The 16,605-nt window shown below is 49.1% G+C and overlaps 1 protein-coding gene across 1 annotated transcript; it reads left to right on the top strand.

Annotated features, from left to right (window-relative positions):
• The first annotated feature begins 1,887 nt into the window (after positions 1-1,887).
• LOC119093819 (uncharacterized) lies at positions 1,888-11,820 on the top strand. The gene is made up of 8 exons (XM_037216829.1): positions 1,888-2,110; positions 4,859-5,230; positions 5,831-5,960; positions 8,465-8,637; positions 9,790-9,843; positions 10,438-10,461; positions 10,745-10,831; positions 11,488-11,820. Exons 1-8 carry the CDS (start codon positions 2,065-2,067, stop codon positions 11,514-11,516), a joined length of 915 nt encoding a protein of 304 aa, XP_037072724.1. The 5' UTR covers positions 1,888-2,064; the 3' UTR covers positions 11,517-11,820.
• The last annotated feature ends 4,785 nt before the right edge of the window (positions 11,821-16,605 follow it).

The following is a 16,605-nucleotide window of genomic DNA, read 5'->3' as shown; positions in this document are numbered from 1 at the left end:
GGGGTGGGACGCGTTAGGTGTTGCTGACGCGTGCGGTCATGCAAGGCGGAGGCCGGAAGATGGATCTCAAGTGCGGTCGTCGTAACTGTGTAGTGAAGGTAACCGCTTTGTTTTGAACTGGTTATATCAAGACGGTTGTTCAACATGCCTTATTTCGCTCATTACCGTGGTGCGTGCCAATGGCATAACATGTAAACATGCCATGAGGTTCGGTTGACTATTTACGTTTGACTTTGAATTAATAAGGCCATTTTCCTATCTAAACGCAAGCCTTAACAAGGAGGGATGTAGCGTACGGCCGCCATATGCACTGCAAAATAACCTGCTGCAAAAGTGCAGTAATTAGAGCGTGACTGAATCTCGTGCCCATGAGGGCGTGGCAAGCTGTCACCTGGATAACTGGGGATTAATGACATGACACAAGCCTTTGATTTGTGTCGCGGAAACGGCGGAGGCCGTATGCATTTACTCACATGAAACCGAATGCGACATAGTTCTCAAGAGATCCAGCAGTCGTAAAAAGAAGCGATAACGGGCTGCGTGCATTGAAGCACAAGCCATTAAGTGATAGTTGCTGGATCGGTGGACTAATTGCAGATACCATCCGGTACACAGATCATTAGGATCGATGAAGCTCTTAGATCTTTACCGCTCGCAGCAAAAAGCGGTATATGAATATTCCGATCTGATCGCGATATCAGAAGACTCCGTACAAAAGTAAAATTCCAGCCTCAACCCTAGCCTTGGGTAGGAAATTCCAATCCTATCCTGAATACGCCACTGCTTCACACGTACCGCGGTGTCTTTTCTCGTGTTTTTGGATGCACGTACATGATAGCAATCTGTAGATAAGACCCGGTTGGTTACATGGCTGTACTTTTCAAGTTAAAGCCGACTCCACCTTGCCCGGATTAATGGTAGGAGAAGAGCAGAATGGGTGTAAGCTGCTCACGCATGCCGATGCCTTATGATATACATGAATTACTCCACAACTGTCGATGTGACACGGCGGATGCGTTGATGAAGGCAGAACGTGCGCCTCCCAAGTCATTGTGTCGACTGATAGTGATGAAATGCGTTTGCATTGGTAACGAAAAGCCCAATCTAATCCAAAATTGTGTGTCAGTGCAAAAAGTCTTACCCTTTGGCTGTTCTTATTGATCTAAATTGGAGCAGCTATCACCGCTGCATATTATGTTGTGGTTTGCGGTTCTAAATGAAATTTCCGTGGTACTTTTTAATATACATGTCAGTAACGACTGCAGAGCACCGTTTGTTAAGCATGAGATGTATGTTGTTCCGAAAGCCACGACTCATCAAATGAGTGAGAGATCTGAATGTCATGAAACTTCACCGTCGTCAAATACACGGCTCAGTACACCAGCCAAACTCTAGAACTCTGGCCAAATCACTCAAACAAAACTCTACCTGGAGTCGATCTATGTCAGAACATTCTGTAAATTCTCTAAAGGTATGCAACACTTTTATACAGTACCATTATATGTTTAAGAGGCAAGTATGCACTATTTTACGCTCCAAGATGACGTGAGCAGGGGGAGCGGAGTGGGACGTCCCACCTGAGGGCGGAAGTTACGCGCGATCAGTCCAGTGTTTCTCATGACGGCGTTGTACCCAAACACGCATTGTCCTTACAACGTCACGTGCCCTGCCCATTCAAACACGCTTTCACCACAGGTGGTGAATGCATGGGGTAGTCTCCCCTTGTTTCATCCCTATGCCAGTTTCACATCCAACTGAATCCGCGATGGCAAACGGTGAGATATCGGCCCCGGTGACGCTCGTTCTCCTGCCGGCCGCTAGACGTCACCACCTGCGGCGCGGCCGGGTGCGCGTCGGGCGCCGACCGATCAGTGGTGTCCGGTCAGCTGTCCGGGCAGGTGCACCGCGGAGGGGCGCTCAGTCGTGACCGACCACCGGCTGGCAGCGGTGCGCGCGTGCTGTGACGACGCCAGCTCCGCCTCCGCAGCGTGGGGCCGCACCGGGCCGAAACCGCCGGCGACGCCGGAACTTTGACGAGACCCCGGCGGGGTCAACTCCGCGGCGATGGCGGTGCTGCTCGTGCTCGCTGTCGTGTCCGCCTGTCTGCGAGGTGAGACAACTCTCGTGCCGACGTCTGGCTGGAGCGCCGGACGGCGTGAGACGCTGCACTGGACGAGATGGGACGGGCGAGGCGTCGCTGCCGAGCCCCCTTTGAACTGGAGGATAAACGTCGCCACGGTTTATCATCGGCGACGGGTGCAGAAAGATCGCCGGCCAATCGTGATGGACCCTGCTGCGTGGTGCGACGCCCCTCACTGTAATGGGCGGGGACGATTGCCGGCGCGGTCATATCTCGCGGCCGGGCCTCAGACGGGATATGTTTATCGGGCTCCCCTACGGCGTGAGGCATACCTTGCGTCGTCATATTTCTCTCGGTGATCGGGGACCGCGAGCAAGATCGCCGACACGTTACACACGCCGACGGCCGGCGCCGTGCTGGGAACACATGCTTTATGCAGTGTTGCGGCGGCTGTTCATCTCACACAATCGAGTCCCGCGCCTGCTAATTTGTGGCTCTCCGCCAAAGAGGATCGTTGTTTTCTAGTTGCACGAATGTTTTACATTTGCATAATGACGTAGAAGCCTCATTTGAGGTTTTCCTTGTGACACATGCATTTGGGGAACCGTCTCAAATTATCTGATGACGCGTCGCCAGTTTCGTGAAAATTGCATGAATAGCAGGAGGCTCATTTAATTTCCGCCACGATTAGCGACGTCACATCACACGGCAATCAGCAGTGATGTCTTGCTGTTTTCCATTATAGTTTCCGGTGCTATCTACTTAATGCGTCGAAGTCCCGGATGAAAGACTCCAAATGAAATAGCTTGCGGCCCGGTTGGGAGCACCCGGTGCTATCGGCTAAGCTTCGGTGTCCAGCAACTTTGGCGCCGCGCCCTTCCACCCCGATGGCATAGCAAAAGGGGCGACGGTCGAGTCTCGGGCAAGCAGTTCCGGGGCTGACCTATACGCTGACCTAGCCCTCTCACGGTCTGAGACGTTGAGATGCATCTTGTACCAGATTCCACAGTTATTCATGCAATGCTGACATAGATTGGCGATGCGGATGTACGAAACGATGACTTTCCAAGCAGAGTGCCGCTATTTTTAAAACCGAATAAGCTTCCTGTTTGTGCTCTGTATCCACGAAATGTTAAATACGCGTCGCAAGGATCACTATTGTCAAGGATCACTATCGTCAAGGATCTCCATCGTCACCCTGCGATTCCGAGCAGCAAGCGCATTTGATGCCGAGTTCCGGACCTATGAACTGGGCAGTAGGCTTCTGCAAACCAGCCATGAACGTTTAATGTTGTGCTTCGTGAGCCTGCTGGCAAGATATCATGCAGAGCGCGGTGAATAACGGGCTCAGTTCGCCGCATCACGCTGAGATGCTATGTGCGTTGTAACTCATCCCCGACAGCTAAATTCGCTAAACGGTCGGTGCTGCCGATCCCACCGACATCAGCCACCGGCGCGAGCGTGCCGGCGCCGCCGCCCGTCCCGGCGGCGGGGGCGCGAGTGCTGAACACGAGAACGGGGGTCGTAGCACGCGCCGTAACTCGTGCCCGACTGCCGGGGGCGGGCCGACGCGGTCAGGATCGCAACATCGCTCCTCCCGGTCCGCCTCGCCGGCCCCGGAGAGGGGGGGGGGGGAGGGGGCGCCAACGGCCGCACTCCACCTCTGCAGGAGGCCAGCGAGGGGGAGCAACTCGGCTGGGCTGCACTCACGAACGCTGCGGCGAGCTGCTCTGATGCCGAACTACAGTTCTGGTATGGACAGATGGTTCGGTGAAGCCGTTCAGTATAGTTAATAGCGCGTGCTGCGAGGCATTGGAAGATGTTTGATGTTATCGGAGAAGTTGTGCGGTCAGCCGGCGTGAAAATCGCGGTAAGACGCTGAATGGTTCCAAGTCCTTGTTAAAATACAGCCGAAATGCGCTGGGGAAACAGCCAGACTTTTGAGAAATAGCCTTGTTCGCGGCCCTTAAGTTAAATCCCTTGAGGCAACGTGTGATTAGTGGAGCTCCCGTGGAATTTATGTACTGGAGCAGAGCTGCGTTAGATGAGCGACTCTTATTCTATTGACATTGATATAACCTAAATCAATGTGGAATCGGTATTATGACCATTTCGATAACCCGGCTATTTCGGCGCACTATTTCATCCGAAGGGCGTAGCAACAGGCCATCCTGATATCGGTGCAATATCTACCCCTGACTGAGAAATCGGTTAGTCGAATGAAAAGGCTTCAAAGGTCGCTCATAAACAACAGATTACAACACAATTAGAAGAGCAGACCCTATGTCCATCGTTATCGACATAAAACATATGTTCGCCTCGGCGCATCATAAATCATGGCGACACCTAGATGACAAGAGTTTGTAATTACTGTTCCCGAAATAAATGGGTTATTGAAAGCCCAATGAAAACTCACGTGCACAGGAGCAATCGCAACGTCACTAGAACGTTCCCGACAGCTGTTTAGGGAGGGGACGAGAGCGTTGGCAGGCAGTGCGCATCTCACATGATGGTGCCAATCAAAGCTGCTGTAGAAAAGAACGGCCTGTGGCGTCATCATGACATTGTGGCGTTGACTGACAACGAACGGGAATATTGATCACACGTATCATGTTTGGTTAGCTTCAGCATGGATTTGGTAAGCAACGCACCAAAATTTTTTTATCACTGTTTCTAAACTGAGTATGCTGTGGTCAAAGACTCATCATCAACATCCGAACATGCAGTCAAAGTGTCCAGAACATGCGATAACTCTGTCGTCTGCCGGTCTCGTTGCAGGCGTGCAGTCTGTGCAGATCACGGAGCTGTCCGTGCCCTCTACGGTACTCAACGGCTCCGTGCCCAGCGTCGTACTCGACTGCCTGTACGCGCTGGACACGCCCAACAACACCGCCTCCGGCCTGGTGGTCAAGTGGTACCACAACCGCAGCCCGGCGCCCGTCTACCAGTGGATCCCCGGCTACCCGCCGCAGGCGTTCGGCCTGCTCCGAGGTCACGTCAACCTGGGTCACGTGGCCAGCGAAGACCCGCTGATGCGTCACCGAGCTGTTCAGCTGATCCAGCCGCGACCAGAGCTGAGCGGGGAGTTCACCTGCAAGGTCACCACGTGGTCAGGTGTGGCCTCATCCACCAAACGGATGGTCATCTACGGTGAGTGGCCTGAGGGCAACGGACCGTCATTTGGGGCAGTGAGTGGTCTCCACTAAACGGATGGTCATCTACAGTGGGTCAAATGGGTTCATGGTTCAATGAAGCTGATCCGGGGCGATGTTATCCACCAATCGCATAGTCATCTACGTTGAGTGGCCTGCGCTCAACGAATGATCATTTTCGGCGAACAGTATGTCCCAAACAGGCTATCATCTGCGGGGAAACGGTTCAATGATTCACTGGGACTGATCCAGGACGACAGCGTCCACCAAACGGGTGGTCACCTGGAGCAAGTGGGACGGGTCCAACCGGTTTCATGAACAATCGAACCGGACCGATAGGAGAGCCCGTGAACATCTGATCCGAACCTGCGATGTTAATTAAGCAGGTCCCGTTCACACCCTTGGAGCGCCGGAATCAATTTGGTGAGGGGCGAGCGATAAAGCCCTTGCTTCGAGTGATCAGTCAGAAGTGTTATGATTTTAGGGGGACAAGTCATTTATTCCAAAATGGTTTCGAGCAGCACTTATCTCAGCAGCATCTCTCAGCTAACCGACACGCGAAGCAGCCGAGCCTAACGGAACGGGGGTTCTGTTTCAGCTCCGGTCAAGACGATGAGTATATCGACCTCAAAACCGTCGTCGCACCGAGTGACCTTGACCTGCCAGGCTGAGGGCATGTACCCGGAGCCTGAGGTCAGCATAGTGGTCCAGGGATCGCAATCCAGCAGGTAATCACACAACGGCAAGGCGAAGATCCGTTATGTGCTGTAGATGAAGGATCCCCATTGATTTCAAGGCCCCTTATTTTCCTGGTGTTTCAACATGTTTAATGGATTTTTGTGGACTCATGATAAATGACAGAGGACAGGATAGATAAAACTTGACGGCGGTTACTGTGCTGCTATGTTGCTCGACGGCTATAGTATGTACGCAGGTTCAGCCAGGCATCTGTGTTATTTTAATGACTTTCCAGTGGGACAACGTAGCGTTGTGCTGTCGACTGCTGGTGTTTATTCTGAGTACACAGTTTTGCGATATTTACCGTCACCAACACTAAAGGCCTTACGGGTGGGCGAATATTTTGCTATGGTCATTGTTATAAATTATGGTGTGAATCCTTAAGGTCGTTAAACAGCTGACACCAGGTTAAAGGGGCGGATATTTCGACATAATCTTTTACAAGACACGAAATGCTTCGCATTAGAACTTGTGTTGCTGTTTCTCTGGTCATAGCCTTCGTTTTTGTCCTTTTTATAGCACCCATTTGGGTTTGTATGCTGAAAGAGCGGCACCAAACAACGCATGGTCGTCTGTACAGTCTCATACAATGCACATCGCATAGGAAGTAACAAAAGAAATAATCATCGAAACTTTTCAGTACGTTTGAAAACATTCGTTGCATCGTCTAAGCATCCTCCAATCAGCAACTTTAGATCTGGTTGTTCGGCGCGATCATTTTTGCTCAGCCGTATTTAACACTATCCTGTTTAAAGACACCAAGCAACAAAAACGTAAATGCGGCCAAGTACCCAGCATGTCAGATCAGTTGCAGCAACCGTGGACACACAGCTCAACTGACTACTGACCGATCCGGGAGCGATACTAAACCCAGCTGACCGATCCGGGAGCGACACCAAACCCAGCTGACCGATCTGGGAGCGACACCAAACCCAGCTGACCGATTCGTGCGCGACACCAAACCCAGCTGACGGATCCGGGAGCGACACTTATCCCAGCTTAGCCGCACGCTACCCTGGGAGGCGGGAGGCACCGCCTCTCGTGTATTGGACGAAGCCAGCAAAAATCATACAGGATTTTCCTGCTGGCGGCCACGTATCGCAACCACAATGATCTCGAGGCACGAAGAAAAATACTACAACCCCAGTTCTCAGACGGTGCTTGGGTAATCTGTCTCGTTACGACAAGATAAAGGCTGCCGCACATTTGCGGTAAAAATATGATTTACGCTCCCTTCTGCAGTAGATGGTGCATCTACCATCATATAACTCCCAATCAAATAAGGAGCGCAGTTGTACAGTACAGGCTAAACGCCATAACGCAGTTTTTGTACTAATGTATATCAGATGCACTAGCCCTCTTCCACAAGGGTCACGCTGTCTACGCGATTTAGGTAGCACATACTTAATATTTAGCTCCTTGTTATACACACGTGTGCGCCTTATGCCATGCGTAGCCACACAAAGCATCAATTTGGACAGTCATCAAGATATCTAAAACCAATAAGATTTTTTTTTAATAATACGTTCTCGTGCAAAAAAAGAACTGTCTTGTTACTAGCGTTTCTGGGCGTAAATACGCCAGACACAAGGTGTAAAAAACACTCGAAAATGAGCAGCTTCACGCCTCCAGTATCATTACAGTATATCCTAGGAATATGGTTCAGGGCGCATCAAGTTACCCTGCCGCATCAATTTTGACACCAATTATAAGGGTACCGCCACAGCAGTGTAGTGTTTAGGCTGCGCGGCTGAGAAAGTAGAGGTACTGATTTGGTTATCTGCGTTGCTCGTCCTTCCTGCCAGGGTGAGAGGCAGGCGATGTCGTACAGCCTCAGCAGCTGAATGCGTCGTAAAGCCCTAGTGACGTCGACGATACCGATCATTGCAAGAGATGTAGTATTCATGTCGGACATCACGCCATACGCTCCTTGAATGACGACGTGGTCGTAATAGGTTTATTTACATGAGCAGCTATTTCAGCATGCAGCACAAATTGCACCGCACTGATGTCCCGTCTTGTCGTAATTGGACCTCAGCGACGCATTCAGTCATACGTTGTGCGTCGGCTGTTTCTCACCCTGGTGGGAATGGCGGGCAACGCGCGAAATAGAACCTCTGTTTCTTTCCAGTCGTGCAGCGTAGCCACTACGTTACCAGTAGCTCAATGTCCCGCTTGCAAGCAGCGATACACTTTCACCAACACTAATTGTGTCGTCAGTCCACAGCAGAATTATAAATTAGGTCAGACGCCGGTGTAAGATTATACCGCAATGTTTCACATCCCTTCAAGGCCCAGAAATTTGGCTTGCATAATCCTAACTAGCCCTGGCCGTGCAGGGCTGGTTGGTGACCGTCACAGCTGCAACATTTCCCGCCTGCTGACTGATCCATCGGGGAAACAACTATCCGCCTCACACTGTACGGGCCCTGACCAGCACGGCACCACCGTGAGGCGTACCAGCGCAGCCAATGACCGTTGCCGGTATCGACAGGGAGCGGCTGAGGGGCCTACAAGTGACGAAGGCGCTAGTGGACGGCGCCTACAGCGTCCGGGTGACCAAGCAGCTGGACGACAGGCAGATCCCTGCCCAGTGTCTGATCCACTGTCTGCTCGTCCTGCCGCACACCGGCTACTCGGTGTCAGAGAAGATACCGCACATCAGAGGTGTGTACCCGCTAGGAAGACAGGCGCGTGCTTATCGGTTCACAACGCAGTTGTGGCTGGCGAGGATAGAAAGTTACTGCGAATACGAATGCCAGGTTTCATTTTTTAGTGATTAAATGCGTCCGATGTGTTTGCACAGATTTCAAGTACAGAAAAACTCAATGTTCATACGTTTGCAGCGAGGCGACATTGTTACATCTGACTTATTTAATCTAGCTACAGACGAATAATAAGATCGAACTCTTCAAAGCGAGAGGCCAGCGAGAAAAAAGCAAAGTTGTCGAAACTGAGGCGCAGGTAATTCTGAGTATTTTTTATAAGACGGGGAATATCTTAACAGATGTTTATTTTTCGACAGGAGTCACTGGGTGAGACTAAAACGGACTCAATTTGTATGCAAACTGCGGCCGTCTTTTAACTGCAAAACATTAGAACAAGCCTCTCAGGCTCGAAGGTCTCCATTTTCATGATTTATTTGGTCAGGCATTTATCTATCATTGGGTATCATTGTCATCACTAATGTCAGTTAGAAATGTATTGCCGATTATGCGTTGGCTTGTAAGCTGTGGGGCAGGAAATGAACGCTGCAAAAAGGCGATGTGATAGCACATGGATATACGTGATGAATGTGGTTGGCTGAAGTAAGTTAAAAACTTTGGTTTTTCCTATGTCGATATCGTGATTTACGATGTTATCAACGCAATAGAACTGGTTATGCGGGACGCGACGCGTACACCTGGTCAGTAAAAACTGTCCGCCGCGGACGAAAAACTCAAAGCGTTGTTATCTGATAAGAAGTGTAAAGCCATGAAGACCGAAGTTTCTATGAGATTATGGCACGCAAGATTTATAGGTGCATGTGTTTCAGTCATAAAATAGCTTTAACGGCCAATGGAACACGCTGTATAGTTTGAAAAGTGTGTGCGTCATCAGTCGTAATCTTCTGCACTGCTGTCATGTGGGGTTCAATGCTACTTTTGTCAGATTGCTACATTTTTTTCGTTTGCTATCATCAACAATATAAGTCTTATTTACAGGTCAAACGTTAGTTTGAGAGCACTGCGTCTCGTGCCATATTTATTTTTTTATTTTTTTGCTTCTTATTTAACATCTGGAGCTTCCGAGTCATTAAGTACTGTTCCATATTTACAGGGGCCGCATCCCATTCAACGACTCCGATATTTGGACGCAAGCAAAAGTTTGCAGGTGAGGTAACCATTTTCATTCGCAGTTCCATTAACACGTCCATGATTTATTGGCCAAGTGCCAATCCATTCAGATTCTCGATCTGTGCGGAACACAGTGAACGTGTGAATGTTTCCTTGTTGTCGTTCCTAGTGCATAAAAATTAATTTATTTAGATAAGACAGTAGCATTAGCCTTATTCCTCGGCGAAAAACCAGGAGAATGGAAATATAGTTGGGTTGATGCTTCCATTCTCCTGGTTTTCTCCTTGGAATAAGGCTAATACTTCTGCCTTAGCTTAGTGAATAATGCTCCTCGCTAATGCACTGGATAGCTTATGTAAAATTGACTTATTGCCTAATGTGTGTTCTCTTAAAACCACCGTAATTTGAAATATTGACTTGTTTAAGAAAGTTACAGCTGTCCAGCTCATGCCATTCCATTCGATATTAAATGGAAAACATTTATTTCCAAAAAAGCGAACAGCAGTAAAGTGTTCATCGGCTGCGTCTTCTCATAGTTGCGCTAATAATAAATGAAGAATCATTGCCGTTTTATTTTCCACCACCTGGTGTGGTCATACGATTGCTTTACTGACGGTTGTCTCCTTTTCAGGACGATCTTTACGGAGGCTCGCAGGTAAAATGTCAAAACTATTTGAATTTTGACGCCCTACGCTGCCATTGTCTATTGCCTGGATTTATAGAGACTGAATTATATTTTGTTTATTGTTATAAGGAAATCAAACCCAGGTTCATTTGTATCATGTCAGGTGCGGGGCAACAAACTAAACTCACCTGCTGTGAAGCTCTCGTACTGCGTAACGCTTGGGGTCTTGTACAAGCACATGTTCGTAAGGGACGGTTTTAATATGACAAACTAGAATCTTGAGCTCAATGAATCACCAGCATGGTTATTCCAGGCTCTTCTCATCGAAGTCAGTTGAGCACCAGCTTACATGGTGTCCTCCTGCTTGGCATTCTTCTGAGACTACTCAGGCCAATTTGTGGTAAGCGTCGAAATCAAAAAAATAATTAGCAAAATGAGTGCTAACGTATGTGCTTCCCAGAAAGGTTAAACTTCGCCGTAATGCAACGTAAAGTTCAGCTATTTTGCTGCAGTGAGATATGGATGTTCTTCGGTTTCATCAGGCTAACATGAGCTCCGCATCCACTCCTGGGACGGCCAGACATTCGTGTCACCTCTGCCCCTGATAAAGCATGCGATCAAAAAGAGTAATTTCTGCGCACCATTCTGTTCTGGAGAACTCAGGTGCACAGGATAACTGTAGTTCAAAGTTGGATTCCCTGTTGACATTTGTGTGTCTCAAGATCCCCTCCTCTCAGTCTAAGATTGGGACAGTGACATAGAAAGGTACTGGTATTCGTCCATACCTGGATATCTGAGGATGGGGCTAAATAAATTGTGAAGTAAATAGATTAAAAACATACAGTTTCAGTCATTTTTCTCTCACTAGTCGTCTTCAACGTCGCTTCTTGTGCATGTTGGCTGGCTCAGTTCGAATGGGAAGTTAGGTTATTAAGTTATTAAAACAAAATGCAGCAAATATTACTTAATTGTTGACATATTAGCCTCAAAGGTTTCCACTCGACCCATTTATTGGTGTATAAGGTCCAACAATGACGAAACAAACATCCCTTCCAGATGTGACGGGATGGGCGCGACTGCCGTGAAGCCGACCCCCGACTACACGGTGAACCGTGACGTCATCAAACGTCGTCGTGACGTCATCAAACTAGTCAGAGACTCGACCAAGTGCCTGTGATTGCTAGAGCCAGAGACAGCTGGCTTCCTCGATAGTGACTTTTGTGTTGTTGCGTGTTTGTGAATGTTCATTGCCGAGCGGAATGGCTTAGGCTTATGTTGTCGCTTGTGACATGCATATGCGATGAAGGGCGGTGAATGATTGCGAACTTGATGATGTTTTAACCCTGCTGATATTACTGATCGAATATATGCATCCATTGTGCTGTGCGATTTATTGTGGTATGATTCGATAATTAAAGGGGAAACGGCCGAATCGTGACACGCTCGTTCGCAGTCAGTAACCCGAAGCCACGCCTCTCTCTTTCCCCTCCTGACACCAGGCCGGCATCGCCCGGGCTCTGTGAGCATCGTGCCCTGGCCCGTGAAACCGTGGGAATCACTAAACAGATGCCCGCCTGAGAGGAGAAGCGTCATGGAGCGCTGACTGGTGGGATGTTGGCACGCTTGATCATGTGCGGAGCAGACTAGATCGACGAAGTTCAGCCAGAGTTTAACATGCGTCGGGGCGGGGAACTCGACGCACCTGAGCGTTTTTCAGAATAACTTCCGGACGGTGACGTGTGGCCACATAGAAGTTTACCTGGCTGTAGACATTTGAATAGCCAATCTTTGGACAACAACAATCAGATATACTTCATAAGGTCGTTGACCTCTCGCCGGTCGAAGTCAAGCCATGAAGTCGCGGAAGAAAATTTAAAGGAATTTTTCGAGCTGACGCGACAGTGGAATGTAAAATGACTTCATATGACTTTAAGATGGCTGCTTAGACTATTATACTATTCAGACTTTGATTATGACTAATTTCTTTGACCTCAGGCCAGATATAAATGTCAGGTCAAGTCAAAAGCTACACCGTTTTTTCATTGAAAAGCTTGCTTTACGGGATACCTTTTGACATTTATTTCAATTTTTTAATCGGAAGGGCCTCAACAAATTCGTTACTTTGACTTCATGAAGGTTTGCCTAAAATGATCCCTACCAGCCTTTTGCTTTGTGGAACGTGCCACCTAGCTCTTGATGCTGGCTGTAAATTCAAATGCTAGAATAAAGTCAAAGTATTTTAGTCATTCTGACTCGCTAATAGCCGAGTTAGGAAAATGACTTGATATGATACCGAGTGACCTTTTGTTTAGGAAAGACATCTAGGTGAAACCTGATTGTGAGGCGGTGCGAAAGCACTTGAGACATCACTCTCGAATTTGACCTTATTTGAACCGGAGATCACCCCCTTGGGACCAATGAATTTAAGACAGCTGAGTTTGCATGGATCCCTAACTACTACACTGTAGATTTGGTGCATGTTTTTTACTGGTATGTTCTGCCAGTGGTATTGTTGTCATTTTTGGTATTTTGGTATTTTTACTCTGGTATTTTTTATGTAAGGGGACCACACTGATCCATCCCAACTCTACCCGGCCGCGTCGTATTCCGCTGTCCAGCCGAGCGCGTGTTAACCTTCATCAAGGTTCTGCATCGCACTATGAATCACGGATTAAGCAATGAGGATTCTGGGCACCAAGTCCAGAATCCACAGCTCACTGATGTTGCCAGGTGACAGGATTTCACGGGTCAGGGAACCATTGGGTTTGAACTGCTGATGTGCCGCGGTGTCTCATTCTCTACTGGTGAACGCTAGTTGTGGTGAGCTGACGTTTAGGATGGCTGCCATCGTTGAATCCGAACCATGGCATGCATCGGCGAACGCAAATTCAACCGTCGAAGTTCTAATGCCACTCAGTTTTTAAAAGCTTTGACGTTAGCTGACCAACGTCAGCAATCCATAGTATTTGTTGTTGTTTTTATAGAATCACGGCGCAATAGGCCTCTTTGATCAGCAGCTGAAAAGACTCAGCATTATTCTGGGGGTACGCTTCTGACCATTCAATGCCACTCATGCGCAGAACTATCGTCACGTCACGGCAAACGGCTCACAGTTAATGATTTACCACTGCTCTTTTGCTCTTCTCGCTAATGGCTTTTTGCCCGAGTACGAGTACACTACTAAGCGCGATCATTTACTTGGAGTGCCATAGCATAATCATCAACATCATACACAAATGATGGTGCGTCACTTCTGAGCAGGAGGCGTCATGTGACCTAGTGTCAAACTCCTGCGAGCATGCGTCGTCAGAAGCCAAACACCTCACGTCTATGACCTCCCCGACACATCATCAGCGGGGCGCGACCCTGCCCGCTGTCGTCGGCGGCGCCTCGGCGCCCCTGGCCCTGGTGGCGCCAGTGTCCCCCGGTCCCCGTGCCCCGCCCCTGAGTCCGGCTGATGGCCCTGGTGGCGCCAGCGTCCTCCGACCTGTGCCCCGCCCCTGAGTCCGGCTGACCTGGCCCGGAACCGTACGAGACGAAATCGTCCACCCGATGACTCCAGTGCATGCGATGTGCCGTAAGCCCATCAATTGCGGGAATGATTGCCTCTAATCGATGTTAAGTGCAATGGTGTCCGTGGTGCAGGGACGAGCATTTATTACTAATTGAAGTTGCGGTGGAGGACGAGCAAGCGCCGAAAACAGCGTGTAGATTAATGACATTGTGCGAAGAACAAAGGGATTGGGGTTTGCTAATGGGATAGAAGAGTTACATTTGCCTTCGTTTTGAGCTGAAAGATTAAAACAGCCGGACGGATTACAGTACATGCCATGGCATTGTACACTTGCACGAGCGTCCTTGTTGAGTCTATCGCTACCCCCACATATCAAGCCTACCCTTACAGTTAAAGCGGGCTTGATTTCATGCGGAATGTTGTTACATTCTGGCTCTGCAAAGTGCCTAAGCGTAAGTTGTGCCCTTGCACCATGATTAGGTCTAATCTCATGTGACATTCCGTTGCGTGATGGTTCTGCAACGTTTCTTTTGCTTCGCTGCGGCAGTGTCGAGGTCTTGTTTTTAACCCGTGTGCATGCGTTGTCATACATCGCTTCTGAGGTGAGAAAGAACATGTGACCACTAGTATAATTTGCATCGCAAGGTCACACACGTAGCATTGGGCGCTGATTGCCACGAGTCGAAACATCACACGCTTCCAGTTATGCTTGAAACACGATTCCCCCAGCGTCTGATATTTGACGAAAGCCGGTAACAGTCCCCGGGAATCAGCTGAGTTGATGCCAGTGGTCGTTGCTAGCAAATGACCGTGGCGGCGCCAGGCTTCCCCACGGTTCGGCTAACCAGCGGCCTGCAGAAAATGAGAGTGACGCCAAACAGCGGACGGTGCCCGCAGCGCTTGCACAAGAGCGTGTATTTGCGACTGGTTACTGCGGCCTGGTCGGATGGGAATCGAGTCAAGGTGCGCCCGGACCTGCCGGCGACGTCGTTTGCGTCAGCGCAGGGCGGCCGGGCTATTTTCCGCGCCGTGAACTTCAGTAGCGCTGAGCTGGCTGGCTGGATTGCCCCATGTCAGCCAGCTGCTGGGTGCAGGTTTTTGCGAGCTGGGCTAGAACGAAGTCTCTAGCTGAGCAGTAGCCCACATTTTTGATTAAATAGCGTAACAGATCAAATGTGATCGACATTGTTCGGCCACTGGTGTAAGCAAATAATGGTATATGCATCCATTTCCTCTTCTGTAGTGTTACTGCAGTGAAAGGACAATCTAAAATGCCTGAAACCAGTAGATTTAGTCGACAATTACCGGACTAATTCGTACGGCATAAAACACCCCTGTATTTCGACGAGACACGGAAAGAACCAGACTGCCTGTTGCCTGTCTGCCTGTTTTCCCTATAAGTCTGATCAGTTCGGAGCTCTTACTCTGGGCCATCGACTTCGAAGATATCATGGGGTACTGGTTAAATGATGTTAGGGTGCAAAAATTGGCTATGTTGACCGCATTGACGCTTCAAGCTGGACTGATGCTCACGATTGCTTCAAGCTATGTTCAGTTATGCTTATGCTATGTATAGTTATACTCATTTTTATATGTATAGTTATGTTCAACTCTTATCCGATAATGCCCAATAAAAAGGAGCTGAAGGTCTTTTTCTTATATCAAGCTCCTTATAAGAGCCCTGATTTTGTGACGTCTGTAAAACACCGTGTTGTAGGTGGGCATCATGTGTGCAAACGTGCACCATTCCGACATAGTCACCAGCGCACTGTCCTAATCCAACTCGACGAGATGAAATCAACGTTTGGAAACTCCTAAATCACCGAGAGAAGGCTCCGAACGGAGGCGAGGACGACGAGAATGAGACCCGATATATGAATAGGTTACTCAAATGTTATGCGGTCCTTGGAATCCATGACAATACTTTCGTCGCTTGCAAGTCCCGTGCCTACAACGCCTAGTTATTCTTTTTCAAATCTTTCTTGCGCATTGCTGATAACAGTGAGAGATATCTCCGGCATCGCTGCAAAGCTGAATCATGGCGGCTCCTTTCGAATGCCGCTGCACGTCCGCTGGAGCCATTGTTTACTTCGGGGTGGGTGGCGGGCCACCACGCTAATGATATTGGCCTTTGTTTCTGCTTCCTCGCTTGATCTGTGATGAACAATCACCGCAGCGACGCACCTCTGGTCCATCTTCCGTTTTGACATTGAGATCAGCCGAGCGGACGGTCGACGAGGACATCCTGAGCTATGTCAAGGTCACGCGCTCGAGAGAATTTCGACCCCCGGATGGGCAGATGAGATCACCGCCTCTACATGTATGGAACATGCCCGGTTCTGTTCGTGGTTGGTTAAATTGTGCTTATGCAATAGTATTAATGCATAGTGTTAAGGGGAGTGGATATTTCCTATAAAAAACATCAAGAATTATGGCGAGTGCTTCGGTTCGAATATTACGATGATGCCCATAACACAGACCATCGGAATAAGGCTGGCCTTTAGCCCAGTCGTAATGTATGATCTGCTTCCCCTCTCCGTCTCGTACTCACCCCACTCCTCTATTGCCCGCCCTTGCCTTGGCCTACACAGCTTGCAGGTGCCCCCTCCCCCTCCCCCTTCGCCGATGGGAGAGCCCCGGCGTCAGCTGGCAGGCGGGCC

This window comes from Pollicipes pollicipes, unplaced genomic scaffold, assembly GCF_011947565.3.
Source record: "Pollicipes pollicipes isolate AB1234 unplaced genomic scaffold, Ppol_2.1 Scaffold_4002;HRSCAF=4701_pilon_pilon_pilon, whole genome shotgun sequence".
Classification (NCBI taxonomy): Eukaryota; Metazoa; Arthropoda; class Thecostraca; order Pollicipedomorpha; family Pollicipedidae; genus Pollicipes; species Pollicipes pollicipes.
This window is presented reverse-complemented; position numbering and strand designations above follow the sequence as displayed.